The 22,921-nt window shown below is 34.3% G+C and overlaps 1 protein-coding gene across 8 annotated transcripts in view; it reads left to right on the top strand.

Annotated features, from left to right (window-relative positions):
* LARP4 (La ribonucleoprotein 4) overlaps positions 1-22,921 on the top strand; it is a 132,497-nt gene that overhangs the window by 104,988 nt on the left and 4,588 nt on the right. For 7 of the 8 annotated variants that reach the window (XM_072972819.1, XM_072972821.1, XM_072972818.1 and 4 more), the window contains 7 exons: positions 11,902-12,114; positions 12,613-12,731; positions 15,142-15,354; positions 15,988-16,036; positions 18,577-18,738; positions 21,408-21,532; positions 21,638-21,806. In XM_072972819.1, coding sequence (XP_072828920.1) covers positions 11,902-12,114; positions 12,613-12,731; positions 15,142-15,354; positions 15,988-16,036; positions 18,577-18,738; positions 21,408-21,532; positions 21,638-21,806 — 1,050 coding nt within the window. The remainder of the gene's footprint in view (positions 1-11,901; positions 12,115-12,612; positions 12,732-15,141; positions 15,355-15,987; positions 16,037-18,576; positions 18,739-21,407; positions 21,533-21,637; positions 21,807-22,921) is intronic. The other variant, XM_015238106.3, reaches the window with a different exon arrangement.

Genomic DNA, 22,921 nt, shown 5'->3' with positions numbered 1-22,921 from the left:
CTTCATATAGATTCTCTGCCTGTTTCTCTCTCTTTTCCTCTAGGACCTCTAGAATGTGCATGTTAGTACAGTTGATGTTGTTGCAGGGATAGGTTAAGCTGTCTTCATTTTTTAAAATTCTTTTTTCTGTTCAGCATGGATTTCCACTACTTTGTCTTCCAGATCACTGATCTGTTCCTCTGTATTATCTAATGTACTGTTGATTATTACTTCTAGTGATATTTAAATTTCATTTAGGGTATTCTTCTGTTCTGCTTGTTTCTTCTTTATATTTTCTAGCTTTCTGTTGAAATTCTCAATGTATTCATCCATTTTTCTCCCAAGTTTGGTAAGCATACTTCATAATCATTTTGAACACTTTATCAGTAGATTGCTTATCTTCACTTGGTATAGTTCTTTTTCTGAGGTTATGTCTTGCTCCTTTTTTGGGAACATACTCCTCTGTCTCCTCATTCTTCCCCATTGTCTGTGTATATTTCTGTGTTAAGTAGGTTGGTTTTGTTTTCTGATCTTGGAGGAATGGCTTTATTTATGTAGAAGACATCCTGTGTGGCCCAGCAGCACACTCCCCTCTTGTCACCAGAGGTACATACTCTACAGAGTGCCCCCTATGGAGGCTGCATGTGCCCTTCTGTTGTGGCAGGGCCGGCTGCTGTGGGTATGTTGGTCTGCAAGGCTGGCCCCTGGCCCTGTTGGCTGCAAGGTCATGCCTTGTGTGGTGGCTGTGGACCCACTGGAGGATAGGATAGGGTAGGCTTCCTGAACAGTTGGCTGCACTGCCCGCGGTTGGTGGGGGCTCTCTACAGCCCACTGTAACATGGAACTGGGTTCATGCAGGACTGTCTTGTGTGGCAGGGCAGGGATAGGGTGTGTGGGACTGTTGGGGACCTGCTGGTGGGTCCCTGGCCTTGTAGACTAGGGTAGCTCCAAAATGATGCTTACTAATATTAATGTTATCACAGTAGAAAGAAATCCCAAAAGTGGCTGCCACCACTGTCTCTGTCCTTAAAGGGAATTCCAGTACTTCTTCCTCCTCCAAGAGGCTCTCCAAGATCAGCAAGTGGGTCTGACCCAAGCTCATTTCAAACTATTGCCTCTGGGCTGGGACTTGGAGCATGTGGGGTTTACATGCACCTTTTAAGAGTAGAGTTTCTGTTTCATACAGCCCTCTGGCTGGCAGTACACAAGCCCTGTTGACCTTTAAAGCCAGACCTTCTGGGGTTTCGTCTTTCCGTTGTAGTACCCCTCCAGGCTGAGGAGCCAAATGCGGGCTTTGGACCCCTTGCTCCTTAGGAAGGACCTCTACAATTGTGATACTATATTCCTCCTGTTTGTGGGTCACCAACCTGGAGGTTTTGGGTCCTGACTATGCTACATTTCTACTCCATTGACTCATCTCATTGTGGTTCCTTCTTTATGTCTTTAGTTATAGAAAATCTTTTCTGCTAGTCTTCAGGCTAGATACTCAGTCTGTAGGTTTTTGCAAATTTGGTGTGTCTTGGGAGGAGCTGTGTTTATTTCTGAGCTTGCTATTTCCATTTTAATTAAGATATGTATCTGTGTATCTATATATAGATATATCTCTGTCTGTCTTTTTGCCAGTACCACACTATTACAATTACTGTAGCTTTGCAAAGATTTGAAAATGAGAAATACTGAGCTCTTCAATTTTATTATCCTTATAAAAAATTCTTTTTAGGGTGTTCAAGGCCACTTGAAATTTCATGTGAATTTTAGGTTGGAGTTTTCTGTTTCTCCAAACAAATGCCATCGGTATTTTGATAGTACGTGAAGTATGTATATTATTTGAGTATTATTGTCATCTTAACAGTGTTAAGTCTTCTAACCCATAAACGTGAGATTTCATTATATTTATTTAGGTCTTTGATTTCTTTCAGCAATTTATTGTAGTTTTCCGTGTATAGGTCTTGGTTAAATTTATTCCTGAGTATTTTATTCTTTTGATGCTGTTGTGAATGGAATTTTCTTAATTTTCTTTTCAGGGTGTTCATCCCTAGTGTATAAAATACAACCATTTTTGAGTGTTGATTTTGTATCATGCATGTTTGCTGTAGTTGTGGATTAGAGCTGACCTTTTTGTTGGGGAGGGAGTATCAATTCTTTAACGATTTTCTACTTGCAAGATCATGTCATCTACAGATGATTTTACTTCTCCTTTCTAGTTTGGATGTCTTTTATTACTTTTTCTTGCCTTTTTGCTCTGTCTAGAACTTCCAATACTATGTTGAATGAAGTAGCAAAAGTGGGCATTCTTGTCATATTCCTGACCTTAAAGAAAACTGTTCATCTTTTACCATTGAGTGTGGTATTAACTATGTGCTTTTCACATACAGCCTTTGTCATGTTGATGAAGTTCCCTTCCTTTCTCAGTTTGAGTGTTTTTATCAGGAAGCTGTTGAATTTTGTGATATCTTTTCAGATGATCACATGTGTTTTTTCCCTTTGTTCTATTAGTGTGATGTATTATAATGATTTCTTAATTTGAACCACTCCTTCATACCAGGGATAAACTCCACTTTGTCAAGATGTATACTCCTTTTAACTGCTGATTGGTTGGCTCTATAGTATTTTTTTGTGGACTTTTAAAAATCCCTATTCATAAGGGATTTTAGCCAATATTGTGTTTATTGTTTTTTCTTATAGTTTTTGTCTGTTTATCAAGAGTAATACTTGCCTCAAAGAATAAGTTAAGAAATGTTCCCTCCTCTTCAATTTTTTTTGAAAGAATTTGAGGATTGGTGTTGATTCCTCTTTGAAATTTTAAAATCACTGATTCAATCTCCCTACTTAAAGGTGTATATTTCTACTTAATTTGGGGTCAGTTTTGGTAGTTGTGTAAGTATCTGTTTCATCTAGGCTATTCATATGTTGACCTGTGTTTTGTTTTTGCTCTTCTCTTGTATTTTATTTCTGTAAAGTTGGTATTTGTGTCTGATTTTTTAAAATTTTCATTTCTGATTTAGGAATTGAAATCTACTCTGAATACTTTCTTAGTCATTCTAGCTAAAGGATTGTTCATTTTCTTGGTCTTTTCAAAGAACCACCTCTCAGTTTCATTGATTTTTCTCTGTCGTTTTTCTGTTCTCTATCTCCATTCTAATCCTTATTTCCTCCTGCTGCTACCTTTGGTTTTAGTTTGTGCATTTCCAGTTTTTAAGGTGATAGCTTTGATTATTGGCTTGAGATAATTCTTTTTTAACATAGGTGCTTATAGCTATAAATTTCTCTCTTGGCAGTGATTTCATTACATCAGTAAGTTCTGATATATTGTGTTCTTGTTTTCATTCATCTGAAGTTATTTTTGAATTTATCTTGTGATTTCATCTTTGACTCATTTTTAAGAACATGTGTTGTTTAATTTCCACATGTTTGTGAATTTGTCAGTTTTTCTTCTGTCACTGTTTCTAGTTTCATTCCATTTTGATCAGAGAAGATACTTTGTATGATTTCAGCTTTTCAAAATTTATTAAAACCTGTTCTGGGTATGAGGTTTGTCACAGAATGTTTCACGTACACTTGAGAAAAATGTACTCTGGTGTTGAGAGTAGTGTCTGTTAAGTCACATTGGTTTGCAGTGTCATTCAAGTTTTCTATTTGTTTATTGCTTTTCTGTTTTGTCATTCATTATTGAAAGTGGCTTATTGAAGTCTCTATTATTGCAGAACTGTCTGTCCTTTCAATTCTGTCAGGTTTTCTTTATGTATTTTAGGGCTTTGTTGGTAGTTGCATATATATTTATGATTGTTTCATCTTTTTTTTGCTGGATTGAACTTTCTGTCAATATATAATCTCCTTTTCTCTTGTAACCTTTTTTGACATAAAGTCTATTTTACCTAATTATAATACAGTCATTTTAGGTGTATTTTGGTTCAGTTTGCTTGGAATATCCTTTTCAATTCTGTAGTTTCAGTGTCTTTGAATCTAAAATGAATCTCTCACAGACAGCATATGGATGGATCCTGTTTTTTTTGTTCATCCTACCAATCTCTGCCCTCTTTTTCCCCCCAATCTCTGCCTTTTAAGAGGAGAGGTTAAACCATTTACATTTAAAGTTATTACTATCAGTAAGGTTATTTCTGCCATTTAGGTGTTTGTTTTCTGTGTGTCTTACATGTCTTTTTTCCCTCAATTTTTCCATTATTGTCTGTTTTTGAGTTTTTGTAGCATACCAATTTTGTTTTCCTTTCCTATTCTGTGTATTTAAAAAAAAATTTTTTTTAAGTGTTTCTTTTGGTGGTTACAATTTATATCTTAAATTTATTTATAACAACCTCATTGAATAGTACCAACTTAGTTTCAATAGTGTACAAATTCTCTGTTCCTGTACTGCTCTGTCCTTCCCTTTTTAATACTCTTATTGTCACAGATTACATCTTTATGCATGTGTGCCCGGTGATATCAATTTGTATTATTTTATTTATTTCCCTTTTGAATCATACAAGAAAAAAGAGGAGTCATGCCAAAAGTGCAGTTGGCTCTTCATATTTATGGATCCTGCGATCAATCCCCTGTGGATACTGGGGGACAACTGTACAATAATATTGTTTTAATTTACCTATGTAATTACTAGTAGTCTTTATTTCTTCTTGTAGCTTTGAATTATTGTCTGGTATCTTTTCATTTCTCCTTGAACAACTCCCATTAGCATTTCTTGAAGGGTAGATGTGCTGATTCCTTTTTACATTTTCCTGATTGCTTTTAGGTTTTGTTCATGGTTTCCATTAACTCTTTGAACATACTTAAAATAGTTGACTTAATATCTTAAGCCAATAATTTTACTGACTGAGCTTCCCCAGGATGGTTTCTAGCAAATTCTTTCTCGCTTTTCAAATATTACTGACCTTTTGCTTGTTGAGGGGTGTAGCTATTCATTTGTGACTTTTCTAAAACTATTTTTGCTAAGTGTATATTCCTTGCTGTTTCTGGATCACTGAAATTTCTATTCCATCATCTCTGCATTCAGCCTGTGACTTGCAGAGATTTCCATAAATGTCTGGCTCTGGGGAGGATAGTGTTGGTGGTGAAGGGTTTTATCCTTTGAAATCTGCTCGATGTTGCCAGGGGAACCTGCTGCCATGAAGAGGGCCAAAACTAAGGCAAGCATGGACACTGGTTCCTCAGGGGTCCATCAGACCAACCACAGTGCACTCCAGAATTTTGAAGGGCAGAGTCCACATTATGTGCCTTGGCACCAGCCAGCCATTCCAGGAACATAGGCCACTGAAAGAGGTGTGGATGGTAGCATGCTGCTCACTTAGGAAAGATCAGCAGCCTCTCCCTTTGTCAAGCAGTCACCTAGTTTGTTGTAAATGTTCATGCACTGTTTTCTTGCTTAATTATCGAATTAATGGAGGCACCTACAAATAAAGCCTATTCTGCTGTTTTACCAGTGTTTTGTTGTTGTTTATATGTACAAAAATAATTTTAGGATAAACTAGAAATAAAATATCTGTATCAAAGAGTGTATGTGTTTATTTAATAGATAAAACAAATTTAGTGTTTCTGATTTCTTTAGAATTTCCTGTAGTTGATTCTCTGATTTTTCTATTTATGTTTTTGGCTCTTTTTCTAGTAACATTTACTAATTTACATGAGTTCTTAGAGGAGATTAGTCTTCTTGTCAGATGTGACTATTTATATTGTCATTGTGTTTGTGATATTTCTGGGGAAATCTGTTTTTTTTGTAGCAAGATTGTCAAATTGGTAAGTCTCCTAAGGTAGCTTTCTCCAAGAAAAATTCTATTTTTTAATCAACTTTCTTGAGGTATAGTTTACATACAATAAAATGTACTCATTTGAACATTAGTTTTGGCAATTTTATGCACTGTTGTTTTCTCAGCCAGTCCCTCTCACCGTCTCCAATATCCATCCCAGGCAATTATCTGCTTTCTGCCACTATAGGTTTGTTTTTTTCTGTAATTTTGTGTGAGTGAAACCATACAGTATGTTCTCTTTTGTGCCTGACTTCTTTCACTCACCATAATTATTTTTAGTAAACCATATTGTTGGATGTGTTGGTAGTTCATTCTTTTTTACTGTTGAATATTCTAGTGTAGAAATATACAGGTGTACTTTGGAGATATGGAGGATTTGATTCTAGACCACTGCAAAAGGAGAGTCACTTGAATTTTTTGGTTTCCCAAGTTTATGAAAGTTATGTTTATACTAGACTGTAGCCTGCTGAGTATTCAATAGCATTGTGTCTTAAAAAACAAAAAAGTACATACCTTAATTTAAAACTACTTAGTAAAAAATGGTAACCATCACCTGCATCTTCAGCAACTCATGTTTTTGCCAATGGAGCATCTTGCTTTGATGTTGATGGAGCAGGGTGGTGGTTGCTGAAGCTTGGGGTGATTGTTGCAGTTTCTTAAAATAAAACAACAATGACGTTTGCTGCGTTGACTGACTTGTCCTTTCACAAACAATTTCTCTGTAGCACACAGTGCTGTTTGATAGCATCTTACCCATATTAGAACTTCTTTTAAAATAGAAGTCAATCCTTTCAAACCCTGCTGCTGCTTTATCAGCTAAGTTTATGTAATATTCTAAATCCTTTGTTATCATTCAGCAGTCTTCCTAGCATCTTACCAGGAGTAGATTCCATCTCAGGAAACCATTTTCTCTGCTCATACATAAGAAGCAATTCCTCATCTGTTCAAATTTCATCATGAGATTACAGCAATTCAGTTACATATTTGGGCTCCACTTCTAAGTCTAGTTATCTTGCTATTGCCACCACATCTGCAGTTACTTCCTCCACTCAAGTCCTTTGAACTGCTCAAAGTTATCCATGAAGGTTGGAATCAGCTTCTCCCAAATTCCTGTTAATGTTGGTATCTTGCTCTCTTTCCATAAATTACGAATGTTCTTAATAGCATCTGGAATGGTAAATTCTTTCCAGAAGGTTTTCAATTAACTGCCTAGATCCATCAGAGGAATCATTATATATGACAGCTATTCTATAGCCTTACAAAATGTATTTTTTAAATAATATGACTTGAAAGCTGAAATTACTCCTTGATCCATGTTCTATAGAGTGGATATTATGTTAATAGGCATGAAAACAACATGAATCTCTTTACATCTTCATCAGAGTGCTTGGGTGACCAGGTATATTGCCAAAGAGCAGTAGTGTTTTGAAAGGAATCTTTTTTTCTGAGCAGTAGATCTTGACAGTAGGCCTACAATATTTAGTAAATTGTATTGTCAACAAGTGTGCTGTCACCTAAGCTTTGTTATTTCATTGATAGAACACAGGTACCGTAGATTTAGTATAATTCTGAAGGACCAAAGGATTTTTGGAATGGTAAATGAGCACTGGCTTCAACTTAGTCACCAGCTGCATTAGCCCCTTAGAAGAGTCAGCCTGTCCTTGGAAGCTTTGAAACCTTGAAGCCAGGCATTAACTTTAGTCCTAAGTAGCAGCTTCTTCCAATATAAATAAGACTGTTTTGTCTCCATTGAAAATCTGTTATTTAGCCACCTTCATTGCTTATTTTACCTAGATCTTTTGAATAATTTGCTGCAGCTTCTGCATCAGCACTTGCTGCTCTACCTTGCACTTTGATGTTAACGGAGATGACGACTTTCCTTAAAACTACATGAACCAATCTCTGCTAGCTTCAGACTTTTCTTCTGCAGCTTTTTCACCTGTCTCAGCCTTCCTAAAATTGAAGAGAATTAGGCCCTTGCTCTGGAATAAGCTTTTGTTTATGGGAATGTTGAGGCTTGATTTGATCTTCTGTCCAGACCATTGAAACTTTCTCAGTATTAGCAGTAAGGCTGTTTGGCTTTCTTAATCATTTGTGTGTTCGCTGGAGTAACACTTTAAATTATCCTTTAAGAACTTTCCTTTGCATTCACAATTAGGCTTAACTGTTAAGTGCGTGAGACATAGCTTTCAGCCTGTCTTAGCTTTTGGCATGCCTTCTGCACTAAGCTTAATCATTTTTGACCATTTTAGGGTTATTAATTGGCCTAATTTCAATATTATTGTGTCTCAGGTAACAGGGGAAACCCAGGGAGAGGGAGAGAGATGGGCAAACTGCCTGTTAGTGGAGTAGTCAGAAAGCACACATTTATTGATTAAGCTTGTTGCCTTATGTGGGCGTGGTTTATGGCACCCAAAAACAATTGCAATAATAGTATCAAAGATCATAACAAATATAATAATACTGTAAGCTTGAAATATGAGAATTACCAGTATGTGATACAGAGACACAAAGTTAGCAAATACTGTTGATATAAAAATACTGAATCAGTATTCTATACACTTGAAACTAATATATATTATAAATCAGCTATACCAAAAAAGTGAGCAAATGCTGCAGGAAATATGGCACCAGTTGACTTGCTCAACACAGTTGTCACAGACCCTCAATTAAAAAAAAAACAAAAAAACAAAACATAGTATCTGTGAAGCACAATAAAGCCTTGAAGTACAATAAAACTCGATATGCCTGTACTGCAATTTGATTTGACTAGTCACTTGTTCTTAGACATCTTAGTTCTTTCTGTACATTTTTGTTTTTTTAGTGATGTCTTTTTAAATCTTTCTCTGTCTTTAACAATTTGGTTGTTATTCTTATTATTGAATCGTAAGAGTTCTTTATGTATACTAGTTACAAGCTTTTTGTTAGATACATGTATTGCAAATATATTTCCCCTAGTTTGTGAACTGCTTCTCATTTTCTTAACTGTATTTTGAAGAGCAGACATTTTTAATTTTGAAGTCATTTTATCTCCTTTTTCTTTTAGAGTTCATTATTTTTGTCTTATCTAAAAAATCACTCTCTCCTAGGTCATGATTGATTGGGATTGCATTGACTATAGGTCAGTTTGGGAGAATTGCCACCTTAATGAGTCTTCTAACATGGCATCTCAATTTATTTCGACTTTTGGTTTCTCTCAGCATTGCTTTGTAGTTTCTAGTGCACACGTCTTACGCATCTTTTGTTAAATGCATTAAGAGAAATATAACTTTTTTATATTTGGGCTTTAAAAATTATTTGTGTATTTGTTGCAGTAGTGTATCCTGTCCTATCCAATACAGAGTCCCTTTGTAATTCCTTTCCCAAATCCGTAAAACATATTGTATCAAATGTAAATACTCCTTAAGCATATTAACATGATTTTCTTACTGCTTGCTCTTTGATGAGGTTAAAAATTAATTTAACAGGACAGAAAATTTCAAACATACATAAAAGTAGAGAAAATAGCATAGTAATAAATCGCTGTGAACCCGTTATACAGTTTTAATAATTAATAGAGCATAGCTATTAATTTCATCTGTAATCCCACCCATTTCCCCACTTGTCCAGGTATTTTGAAGCAAATTTGAAACTTAATTTCATCTGTAAGTTAATTTTGGTAGCTCTAACAGGAATTTAAAAAGGAAAAAACATAGGCACAGTATTACCACACTTTTTGAAAAAGAACAGTAATTTCTTGAACAGCAGTCACTGTTCACATTTTCCCAATTCATATTTTTTCTTTCTCCTTTCTCTTTTTTTAAATTTGTGATTTTTGTCCTCTACCTCTTTATTTTTACTATTGGAAGTAGATCTTTGAAATCACCAGATTATTTGTCTCACAGAGTTTCTCACATTATTCATTTTGCTAATTATGTATTTATTGTATTAAAATACACAAAAAAAATTTACCATCTTAACCATTGCTTGGGAGTATCTTAACCATTTTTAAGTGTACTATGTAGTGATATTAAATACATTCACATTGTTATGCAGCCATCACCATTTTTAAGTGTACTATGTAGTGATATTAAATACATTCACATTGTTATGCAGCCATCACCATCATCCATTCTCAAAACTCTTTTCATCTTATAAAACTGAAACTCTGTACCTATTAAACAATAACTCCTCAGTTTCCCCTCCCTCTAGCTCCTAACAACCACCACTATACTTTCTGTCTTTATGATTTTTGACTACTATACTTACCTTATATAAATGGGATCACAGTATTTCTTTCTTTGTGACTGGCTTATTTCACTTAGCATGATGTCTTCAAGCTTCATCCATGTAGCATATTGCAGAATTTCCTTCCTTTTTAAGGCTAAATAATACTCCATGATAGTTGTATATCGTATTTTATTTATTCATTCATCTGTTGATGGACACTTGGATTTTCTTCCACGTTACAGCTTTTGTGAATATGCTGCTATGAACATGGGTGTACAAATATCTCTTCAAGACCCTGCTTTCTTTTGAATTAATTCTTATTTTGTGGTTGGCTTTATTCCTTTGATAACTACGTAAGTTTAAAAAGCTAAAACTCTAAATGGTCTTAAAAACAATGAACAGTACACATATGTAACTTTTAAAATATATGTGCAGTTAAAAAAAAATGAGCTATCAAGCCATGACAGACATGGAAGAAACTTAAAAGACATATTACTAAATGAAAGAAGCCAGCCTGAAAAGTCTACAGACTGTACAATTCCTACCAAAGTATATGATGAGTTTATGCTGATGCATCCAGTTTAAATTCAGGCTACATAGTTTTTACTTCTTCAGTTGACATCTGCATATCCTTCCATGTGAAAAATCTTAATCCCAGTGATTCCAATATAATTGCTGATTTGCTGTATCCTGTAATCACATACAAAAGTATCAGAATAACAATCCCAATAGCAATATAATTCTGAAAACAAGTTAAAAGAGTTCTTTTTTTACTGTAATTTGCTTTGTGGTTTATTCCTAAGGAAGATTCTTAACAGTTGATTTTTATTATGGTTCAAAGTCACTTAGAATTTCTCTGTGTGTGTGTGTGTGTGTGTGTGTTGAGTGCACATTTAGGTTCATTTTGCTTTTAAATTTTATAAATTGATTTTTAGAATTTTTATTCAATATATGCATGACTTAAAGGTAAAATATCTAAACAGTATATTAAATTCATATTCACAGATCTGTATATGTATATGCAAGTATATCTTTATATCCCCACCTAATTTAGCTAAATAATACAGTAGCACATACTCTTTTTGCCTCTTAAAAAAAATATATATATTCTGGAAATCACTCCATTATAATACTTAGAGCAGTTCCTCAGTTCTTTTTACATCTGATAATTGTGTGAATGTACCATGGTGTGTTCAACCATTGATAGACTGTGGGGTTGTTTCGTGTGTGTGTGTGTGTTTGTGTGTGTGTGTTGGGGAGAGTTGGGGTTTTCTTCCCCTCCCTGTTACAGTTAGTGTCAGTGAATAGCCAGGTACATCCTTTTTTTAAAACCTTTTTTTGATCAGTGTATATTTGGTAAAGTTTCTTAGAAGTTGGGTTGATGAGAATATAGTAAATACATATCTGATAAAGAGTAATGCTGTTTTGAATGCCCATCATCAATGTATCAGAGAGCCTCTTTTGCCACAGCCTTATCAGTGGAGTATGTTGTCAAATTTTTGGACTTTTGCCAATTTTATAAGTGAACAATGTTAATTCCATTTTAATTGCATGTCTTTTTGAGCAAAGTTTAGCATCATTTCATATGTTTAAGAGCCATTTGCTTTACTTCTATGAATTCTGTTCATTTCTCTAACACATTTTTATATAGGATTGTTGGGCTTTTTCATCTCTGTTTTTAGAATGTATAAATTAGAAATGTTATCCCTCTTGACTGTGATAAGTTACAGTTTATTTTAATATTTTAACTTACAGTTTTACCTTGTTTATTGTATTAATTGTGTTTGCCATGTAAAAGGTTTTAAAATTATAGCTGTCAGTCATTTACTTTTGCTCTACTAAATCTACAGTAGACACAAATAATGTCATGTAAAATATGTTAAAAATGTAAATTAAATATATTTCTGAAAATAACACTTAATCCTTTGTGATTATAGTATGTTCTTCTTGCTTCTAGGCAAGGATAAAAGCCATCAATACATTTTTTGCTAAGAATGGTTATCGATTGATGGATTCTAGTATGTATAGTCAGCCCATTCAAACTCAGGCACAGTATGCCTCACCAGTCTTCATGCAGCCTGTATATAATCCTCATCAGCAGTACTCTGTCTATAGTATTGTGCCTCAGTCATGGTCTCCAAGTCCTGCACCTTACTTTGAAACACCACTGGTAAGTGAGATCCTTATAGAATAGTTCATTTTTTTCCATTGAAGCTGAAATTCGAAGAAATCAGCTAGAGTTAGAGTTCGTGTTTTGTTTTGTGTTGATATTGGTTACTTTCTGGCTTTTAAATAGTGGTAACGGTATCTAATCCCCCGTATCAAATCATGAATATGACTGAGAGTTGAGCTGTTGGTTCCTATCACTTTTATTCTTCAGCTGTTGCTGGGTAAATTAAGAGACTGGATGAACCCTGAATAATTTTAAATGCTTTTAGTTTTGTGAGACTTTTTCAGAGAGAAATATTCTTTATTAAGTAATGAACCAGTGGCTTCTTGTTCTGTAAATCAAGTGATAACTTGGAGTAAGTATTACAAATGTTTAAAATTGTTTTTGGTTTATAAAAGAAATTGATGCTAGGTCAGTTCATCAGAAGTTTCTTACGACCTTCACACCAGATTTTGTCTTCACCATGAATCATTTTTAAACATTAAAATTTTCTTTTAGGCTCCCTTTCCCAATGGTAGTTTTGTGAATGGCTTTAATTCACCAGGATCTTATAAAACAAATGCTGCTGCTGCTGCTGCTGCTGCTGTGAATATGAGTCGACCATTCCAAAAAAATCGGTAAGATAAAAATGATAGCTGGAAATTATTGTAAACGATTCCCAACAGTTCTTAGAGTTACTGTGTTAATAGCAATGTTTATTTGCAGGCCTAATGCAAACGTGTTTTTCCCCAAAAAAACTGTGTGCACAGTTTAATCTGGCATTAAACACACTTTTACCTCAGAGTTGATAATGGATATAAAAAGGACTTGGGACTGAAATTGTATACAGTATATATTTTTTTAAATAATACAGAGAACTTAAAAATATGGTAACAACGTAAAATCTGGTGTCTAAGTGCCGTTTAATGTATTCAATAGATAACATTTTGGAGAATGCATTTTGGTTTTTGTGGGGTTTTTTTGGGGGGGAAGATAAAAATGTTAACTGATTTGAGTAATAAATGCTGAGAATATGAGTTATTTAGGATTTTTTAAGAAATGACTTTGAAATGAACTATATTGTACAAGAGAAAACAACCAGCATTTATTGAGCACTTAATGTCTAAAGCTCTGTTTTTAAGGCTTTTAAACACAGGTAGTATCCATGACCCTGTAAAAAAGATAGTTATTATGTCTATTTAAAGAAGTTGAGACATAAAAGATTAAATATCATGTCTACAAACATGTAACTGTAGCTTGCAGAGCCAAGATTTCAGCCCATGCAGTTTTATTCCAAAGCCCTACGCTTGAAATAGTGTTCTAAATAAATTATTGAGAACCTTGGAAATTTTGCTGCCATATAAAAGATATGTCTTCTAAGTATTATTCTTTATATAAATGTCAACTGTTAATCTCAATAATTTGATATGTAATATGGCTTTTGACAGAGTAAGAGTAACCAAATTTTTAAAAGGGCTCATATAGTGAGTGGTTTAGATTTATTTAATAGTTTCATATCTATTATTTCTTTGCATATTTTGTGAGCCTCCTTGGTGGTTTGTTTTGTTTGTTTTGGTTCTTTTAAATTATTTCTTTTCAGTGATTTTTCTCTTGCCAGAATGAGAATTTTCTCAGTTGATTCTTTTTGGCAAGGAGACCACATGATTAGAAACTGTAGCTTTGTAAAAATAGGTCTACTGATTTCATATTTCTTTGAAGGGGTGAATTAGATATCTTTGTTGTAAGATACACTGAAAGCAATTTTTAATAATAACAAGAAGTATTGGTGTTTACAGATGCTTGACTTAAAAATACATTAAATGGGTTTACGGTGTTCCTTTATTGTCATTTATAGTTTTGTCTGCTGTGGTTTTTTGATGAGATGGGTGAAATTACAGTAAGAAATCCAAGAATTTCAGCCGGGTCATCCTTGCTTATAAGTAGATGTACCTTTGGTTTTGAAGATATAGTACAGGTTTAGTATAATTTTGCTTATTATTCAAAACCATTCATGTACAATTTTTTCCCAGCAGCCCAGTGATGATCAGTAGACCTACTTAGAGAGAATAGGACTAACTTTCAGAAGTCTGGGCAATTGTCTACCTTTCTTAAATTTTATCTGTCACTTTACTTCTTCCTTTCTGTCTTTATCACTTAATTCTTTTATCATTCTTTTTTCTTTTGCCTGGACTGAGATTGTAAGTCCCTCTCATTGAAGGATAAGATTATGAGATCTGAGGGCTGTTTAAAACCTAATAATTTGTCCATTAGGTTTATTGAGATGCAATGAGACAGTTCCAGTGAGTGATAGTTCTGAAGAGATATGTAAACAGCATATCTACCTCATGAAATCATTTTCAGTTCTAGTGGATAATATAAATATTTTGAAAATTACTTTGTGTAAGTTGACATATTGTAATATTCATTGCTGTTAAAAATCTGTTTTCTAATATATAAGTAGTTATCTGGAAAAGTATCACATATGAAACTTAGCCCAACTTTATAGCCTGATTTTTATCTTTAAGTTTTAATGGTAGTAACCTAATTTGTTATATTCTCTGAAGAGTAAGTAGGATAGCTGGAGATGCTACTTTAATGAATGTTTAATTGTTGGGTTCATAATTGTTATGAGGTTTTACATCCCTTTTTAAAGAATCAGGAATTGACAAAATGTTGTTAATATAAATTCGTAACTATGAAGATAGACTAAAACTGCAAGTGAGGGGCTAAATATAAATCTAATACTTCCTTTTTAAATCTGTTATAGAGCCAAGATCTTATGATGCTTGCATTTGCGTTAGATTATACTGTTGATTAAATTGCATCCTCTCTCCTGTATCTACCCTGGCCTCATCTGCTTACAGATTGTTAAAGTTTTAAATTTTTACAACATGGCATTTCTGTGTCTAACCCAGTGTACAGAAAATGAGAATACAGCAAGAAGGCAATTTTTAACTTGGCCTATTAAGAGTTTCTACCATGAAGAGGAAAGTTTTTCTGGCTGTTTTAATTTATCCTTTCATATATGTAATCTTACATTTCTTATAGTGTGAAGCCTCATTTTAGATCATCAAGTGGTTCGGAACCCTCAACAGAGGGCTCTGTGTCATTGGGGGATGGACAACTGAACAGATCTGGTTCAAGGAACTTTCCAACTGAACGACATAACCCTACAGTAACAGGGCATCAGGAACAAAGCTACCTTCCAAAAGAGACTCCCACTTTGCAGATGGAACAGAATGGGGATTATGGTAGGGGCAGGTAAGGAAATACGATAATAAATATGGAAATAAGGTGTATGAAAATTCTTTGATCATAATGTGAATATTAGAAGACCATAATCTAGTGACTTTTTTGTTTTAATTTCATTATTAGTATATAGTTATGCTAAATAAATATTTTGTTCACATAATATTGGCTAATAGTTTTCATAATTATTAAGAAATTTAGAGTGCCCATATAGAATATAGCCTTGAGTCAGAGAATTATAAAAGTTATTCTGAAGTTCTTTACAGTGCACTAAGGAAGGATTTGCTTAGGAACATAAGATCCCACCTACATCATAGTTTTAATTTCTGGCAATATCTAAACTAGGGAAATGGAGTTTAGATTGCCTCCCCTGCCTGAAGAAAACAAAAAACTGAACCCTAATAGGCTTCTAATATGAAGGGAGCACTACTAATAAAAATGGGCCCAGCTTATTTAGTGGCAAGGTGAAGTGTTTGGTAGATTAGCTCAGGATCCCTTCAGAAGAATATATATTTATCTTTTAATAATAAAGGAGATTTAGAGGGTTTAGATACTTCTTTGATAGAATGTATACATTGGAAGAAACTTATGAGTTGTCCCTTCCACCACCTCCCCTCCCCCACCCCTCCTTGTCATTGTTAAAAGGAGAACGCTTTTCAGAGGTCGAAGACGACGGGAAGATGACAGGATTCCAGTAAGTATTTTTTTTTTAATCTTGAATTACATCTGGTTTTTTTTGGGTTTTTTTTTGTGATTTCCTATGGCCTTGACTTCTGGTCTGTCTTCCCTTTGTGGGTTTTTGTTTTATTGATTATAATATTCAACAAAGATAAATAGACCCTGTGCTTGACCCTGAAATATCCACCGATCACCACTACGCTTCACCCATAATGCACACATATAGTTAGAGAGATTTGACCTGGGTTGCTCAATTGAAAAAAAAATTAATTACTTGAATGCCTAATCTATTCACATGGTTTATGAAAATATTTTATGAAAATTTTAACTACTGCTTTATTAATGGACATTTAAGTAGTTTCAATTTTTTAATCTTACAAATAGTGCTGTTACAAACTGCAATGATATCCTCATTCAGCTACCATTCCCTATGTGTGCAATAGTATCTGAAGGAGAATCGATTCGCTAGAGGTGGGGTTTCTGAGTCCCAATTCAGTTAAGTTGCTGCCTAATAGCTTTCAATAGGGGTTGTGCTCATTTTTACTCTTAACAGTTTGTCCATAGTCTTACAGAGTATATGAATTTTTGCCAGTCTGATAGGGTATATAATTCACTTTTAGAGCTCTGTTGGATGATGTTAGAAAATGTTATGCTGTTTATTAATTGTTATTTGGGGGCAGTTTTCTACCTAATGCTGATTCTTATTTTCACCAGTCTTATAAAACCACTTACATAGATTTTTTAAAAACTTTTTTTATAGTTCTAGGCATGTTCCTATTTGAATCCTAGCTTAACTAGCTTCAAATTATTCACATTTTATTTTTTGTGGTTTGTTCATGGTGAATGTTTGCCATCTCTTAACTGTGGGCAAAAGGAGTTGAGGAATAAAAATAGTGTAGGAAGACATGGAGGTCTCAAGAAAACCGTACCTGGAATTTACATTTATATCATAAATGTGAAATACAATGCTTATTACTTTATATGTGTAAGTAATGAATTGTATCCACATATATGTAGTATACTATATAGTGTACATATAATATACATATAGGTATATAGATGTCACATGTTTAAGCAGTGAAAAGATAGGAATTTTCAAAGAAAACATGCTGCATTGTAACAGTCCTTAGGGCAAGCTGTGAACCTTTCAGATCAGTGTTTTTTTCATTTATTGCTTTCTATACTGTGGGCAGCCTTGAGACTTTAGGTAATAACTTTTTAAGGATACCATTGTAGCAGTCCTTGTGAATCCTCAAGCGGCCCTGAACAGTTGAGGAGAGGCACAACTGGTTTGAGATCTGTTTAATATGTTGAAAATATCTGAACTGAGGACTGAAGATTAGGGTGAAGAAAAAGAAAACAGGTGTGTTTTCTAGTAGGAAGGGCAGAGTGGAGGTGCCCTTGTGTAGGAGGGAGATCTTTGCTAGATATAAAACTTAGGATTTGTAAGCTTACACATAGTAATTAAAGTTGTAAGAGTAAATGAGATCAATCAGGGTACTCTCTTTAGAGTGAGTGATTTTAAAAAAGACCAAGAATGGAATCTTAAGGAACATAGTAGCTTTGGGCTGAAAAACGAGATTATTCATTATGTTGGTTGAAGTATCCAAGTGAAACCTGAGTGGAGAAGGCTGATAGATAAATGAATATCTGGGGTTCAAACATTTGGTCTGAAAATAATTGAAAGTGCACAACTCAGTGAATTTTGGTAAATCTTCAGAGTTATACAGCCAAAAAGTAACCAAAAAGTGAAAAAGATTTTTTTAAGGGTTGCTTGCATATAAGTAGTAGTTGAAGCCGTGAATAATGGATACCACACAGGAAAAGTATGGAAAGCGAGAAGAATAGTAATCATACAGAAACCAAAAACCAGCAAAAGAGTGGGCAAGGAGAGAAGGGCACAAGCTTGTCAGATCTGAGAATCAAGAGAAAGAGGTATCAGAAGCTCAGGAAGGAATGAGCTCCCACAGGAAAGAATGTTTACCATGCCAAATGCTAAAGCGAGGTCGGGGAGGGCGGGTGGAAATATGTCAGTTTTTGCATTCTGGAAGGCATTGGTGACTTGTCAAAGCAATTTTAGTGGTATGATGAGTATAGAGGGAAGGAAGTAAAGAAGATAAAATAAATGAGAGGCTTGTCAGGATATAGAGAGTGATAGGTGGAGGAGGTGATTTTCAAGTAAGGGTAGTTTTCTCATGAGACTACATAGAAGGAAAAAAAGATGATGGCAAATTTAGGTGGGGTAGGGTGTTCCTTTTTTATTTTTGTTATGGAAGAGAGTATAGCAAATTTAGAAAGCAGAGAATAGTGGGGATTGATTAAGGAGTGTGGCCAAGTTTTCAAAAGAAATGTGAGAGGAAGCTGACTAAAGTTAAGTAGGATTGATAAACAGTAATGAAAGCTAGCTCAACTGAGATGAGAAGCCAAGATTTATAGGGAATGGTTCTGTTCATTAGGGTGGAATTTTGTTGTTTTATTTACTGCTTTCAGCTTCTGTGGTACAGGATTAGAGAATGAGATAGACATCTGACCTGTCTTATGATTTGTGTCTTTTAGAGACCCCATCCTTCAGCAACTGAAGCAAAGACTCCAGCACCAAAGTTTGACTTACTAGCCTCAAATTTTCCTCCTTTACCTGGAAGTTCATCAAGAACGCCAGGTGAACTTGTTTTGGAGAGTAGGATGTCTGACGTTGTTAAAGGTGTCTACAAAGAAAAGGTAAATATTGAAGCATCCAGTCTTTTACCTTATGGGCCTTTGTTTTCAGGGTTATTTAAAATTTTATTTACACTCAGTGCTTATTTCTATCATAGTTTTTATTCATGGGGTTTTCAACATACTTTGAATATTATACAAAGACTTGTGTTAAAGCTACACAAGGTCAATAAAATGTTTCTTCACTTTTGCATGTCTTCGTATCATTCAGCCTAGCTTGGCAGAACTAATTAATACAAGCTGAATGGAAAGTATCATTTCCACTTAAGTGCATATAGTTAACCTATGATGTAAATGAATTCTAAGCTGCTTTGGTAAACGCAGTCTTTTGAACAAATGAAGAGTTGATGTCAAAAAGGTTGGGATACCCAAAATTATCCTGCAGTAATTTTGAGTATATACCTCTTTATGTGCTAAATCTTCATACCCCACAATTTTTTTCATTTCCTACCTTTTTTCTAATTTAATTTAATTTTTATTTTAATAGTACATGTACATAGTATATCTAGGCTTATAATGAAAAATATTAGTCCCCTTCAGCCACTTTCAACTCTAGCTTTTTCTCCCAATATTTATGTCTGTATTTCTTATTAACCTGTTTTTACTGCTGCTTCTTGACTATTCAGTTTTAGACTTTGTCTATTAGTTTTCCATTCTAGAAGCTAAGGATTCAGCGCTCTTAAACCAATATACTTTTCTCATCCGGTAATTGTATTTTATCATATCTATGATGCCATCAATTATAAGATGCCCCATTATTTTAGTATCACTAAGAAAGTAAAAAGGCATTGCCAGTTATACTAGGGCATGCCATCATTTGTAAGCCACAATCACAATATTGCATCCTTTTTCATAACTGAGCCTCACAGTATACTATGTCTCCTTTCTTATACTTTTAGTGGCCTGCTGCTCAGCTGTGTTTCTGGGACTTCACCATCATCCTGGAAATTTTCTTTACTCTCCTTTGGTGGATCCCTTCTTTTTCTTACTCTTGTTTTACTTTCCCATATAATAGTGGGTCACATCTTCCCAAGCTCCTGGAATAAGAGGTTTTTAGTATAAATTTCTTGAGGTCTGCATTCTGAAAATACATTTTCTTTTCTCACCCTTAATCAGTAGCTTATCTCTATAGAAATCTCTTATTAGAAGACATTTTCCCTCAGAATTTTGAGTGTATTGTTACTGTCTTCCATTGTTTAAAGTAGGCAATTTTGTAGTTATTTTACCAATTCTGACGTAGACTTTTTTTTTCACACGTTTTCCATCTTTGAAAATCCAGCTGCCTTACAATTAAAAGCTATTGTAGTTTTAGTAACAATATTTTCTTTTCTCTTAGTAGTATATAGAATAATGGTGTGTTTTATAATTGATGGCTTCTTAGCAGGGAGAGGGTATAGCTCAGTGGTAGAGTGCATGCTTAGCATGTACAAGGTCCTGGGTTCAATCCCCAGAGCCTCCGTTGAAAAAAATTTTTTTTAGAGATAAATAAACCTAAGTGCCCCCCCCAATTAAATTAAAATAAATAAATAAATGCAATTGATGGCTTCTCAGATTTGGTGATGTATGTATGATACACACACATTTAAAATAAATAATAATAAAGTATACTTATTGTAATTCCAACCTACAATTATGGGATGAACACTTAATGTGATGTTGGATCTTGTATGTGAACCTCTGATTTTCTTGTTTGGCTTTTCTAATTTTTATCTTTGTACTTGCCTATGTTTTCTCTTACGTTTTCCTGAATGTTACTTTTTAAGCCTATTGAAATTTTTATTTCATCAGTTGATTTCTATTTCTAGGAATCTTCCTTGTTTTTCTTTTTTTAATTGTGATAAAATACATATAACATGAAATTTATCATCTTAACCATGTTAAAGTTTGTACATTTCAGTAGTGTTAAGTACATTCACATTGTTGTACAATCAATCTCCAGAACTCTTTTTATCTTGTAAAACTAAAATGCTTTACCCATTAAATAGTAGCTCACGTTCTCCCCTTCCCTTAGCCCTTGGCAACTATCATTCTGCTTTGTCTCTATGAATTTGACTACTCTAGGTACCTCGTATAAGTGGAATCGTACAGTATTAGTCTTTCTATGACTGGCTTATTTCACTTAGCATAATGTCTTCAAGGGTCATCCACTGTTGTATCAGTGCTTCATTCCCTTCATTGTGTGGTAATATTCCATCAGATGAATATACCACATTTTGTTTATCCATTTACCATTTGATGAATATTTAGCTTGTTTCTGCTTTTTGACTATTACAAATAATGCTCCTACGAACATTTGTGTATGAGTTTTTGTGTAGAAATGTTTTCTCTTGGGCTTATAACAGAGTGGAATTTCTGGGAAATATATTAACCATATTTAACTTTTTGAGGAGCTGCCAGACTGTTTTACAAAGTAGGCTGCACCATTTTACATTGTTACCCTCAGTGTATGAGAATTCTAATGTCTCCATATCATCGCTGACGTTTGTTTGTCTTACTTACAATACCTATCCTAGTGAGTATAAAGTGATTTCTCGTTATGGTTTTAATTTGCATTTTCCTAATAGCTAATTGTGTGGAGCTTCTTTTCATGTATTTGCTTAGTGGCCATTTGTATATCTTCTTTGGAGAAGTGTCTGTATAAGTGTAATTTTGAAATATGTTTTCACTTTAAGGATAATGAAGAGTTGAGAGTTAGTTGCCCAGTGCCTGCAGAGGATGAACAGACAGACTGCACCTCTGCCCAGCAACTCAGTATGACTACCAATCCTCCATGTACAGCTGAGCTTTCTGTATTAAGGTACACGTTTCAGTGTAGATCTTTTGCATTAAGGTTACTTTTTCTTCTGATCATTTGCTCAGCTGTTTCTGTACTAAGCCTAATGTCAAGCTCTTTTTTCCTTAGCACAACTCAGCAGGAAAAGGATCTAATAGAGGATTCCACTGTTCAGAAGGATGTTCCCAACCAGACAACTATACCAGTTTCTTCCCCAAGTACTGCAAAGCCATCAAGAACAAATTCTGCTTTACCATGTAATAATAACATAAATGCAGCTGTTGCTGTGGCCCTGCAGGTAACTTGATGAATTTAGTTTATGTGAGGAAAAAAACAATAGGTTAAATAATGAGAAATTTTATTTTCACATAACTCTTTGCTGGAGCAGAATAATTTGGAAATAGCCCAAATTGGGCCTGGCTGCCTGCATCAAAATGAAGCTTAAAGAGTTTAGAGTCACTGTAAAGAAATGGGAAATTTTAGCCCTGTTGAGAACGAAGGAGTTACCATTTATTTTGTTTCTTTTGATTGCTTCATTTCCGATCACATTATGTTTAAGTGAAGTTGCCTTCTTACCCAGGTTATGATGAACGTATCTTTTTTGGACTAGGCTAAAGAGGCCTTGAGCCTCTTGAAATTATTTTTGTATAGTGTTTAACAAATCTATGAAAACCATGAGGGACCCCTGCCATTTTTATTCAATTTCCAGAATCATTTTTATAATTAGGGAAATACTGAAAAGCAGGAAAAAGAAACAAAATTTACCTGTAGTTCTTTCATTCGGTGATATATAGCATTTTTGGTACAGCTCTTTTTTCTAAGTTAAGAATGTTTTATCTTGTCATTTAATAATAATATTAGTAATAATAATGGGATAGCAGCTATCAGTTATGAAATATCTACTATACACTAGGACCAGTGCTAAAGACTTTTTACTTGCTTTAGCCCATTCTCCCGTCAGACCCCTGTTGTCCTCCTTTTCGGTAGTTAAGATTTCTAGTTAGTCTTCTATTAATATATTATTGGTTTCTAACTGCTCTGCTGACATTCTTGTGGTATCTCTCTCAGAGTTCTTTGGAGCCAGAGAAGAGAGAAAGGAACCATTTTATTTCATCATACGGATGTACCATTATTAATTTAATCTGTCCTTCCTTGCTAAGTATCTCAGTTTCCAATTTTTTGCATCACTATAAACAATGCTGACTTGTACATCCTTCAGAAAAATATCTCAAGTGAAATTATTGTACCATACATAAAATTGCTAAGGCTTTTTTTTTTTACATTTTTTATTGATTCATAATCATTTTACAGTGTTGTGTCACATTCCAGTGTTCAGCACAATTTTTCAGTCATTCATGGACATATACACACTCATTGTCACATTTTTTTCTCTGTGATGCTAAGGCTTTTTAT

This window comes from Vicugna pacos, chromosome 12 (assembly GCF_048564905.1).
Source record: "Vicugna pacos chromosome 12, VicPac4, whole genome shotgun sequence".
In the NCBI taxonomy this organism is placed as follows: Eukaryota; Metazoa; Chordata; class Mammalia; order Artiodactyla; family Camelidae; genus Vicugna; species Vicugna pacos.
This window is presented reverse-complemented; position numbering and strand designations above follow the sequence as displayed.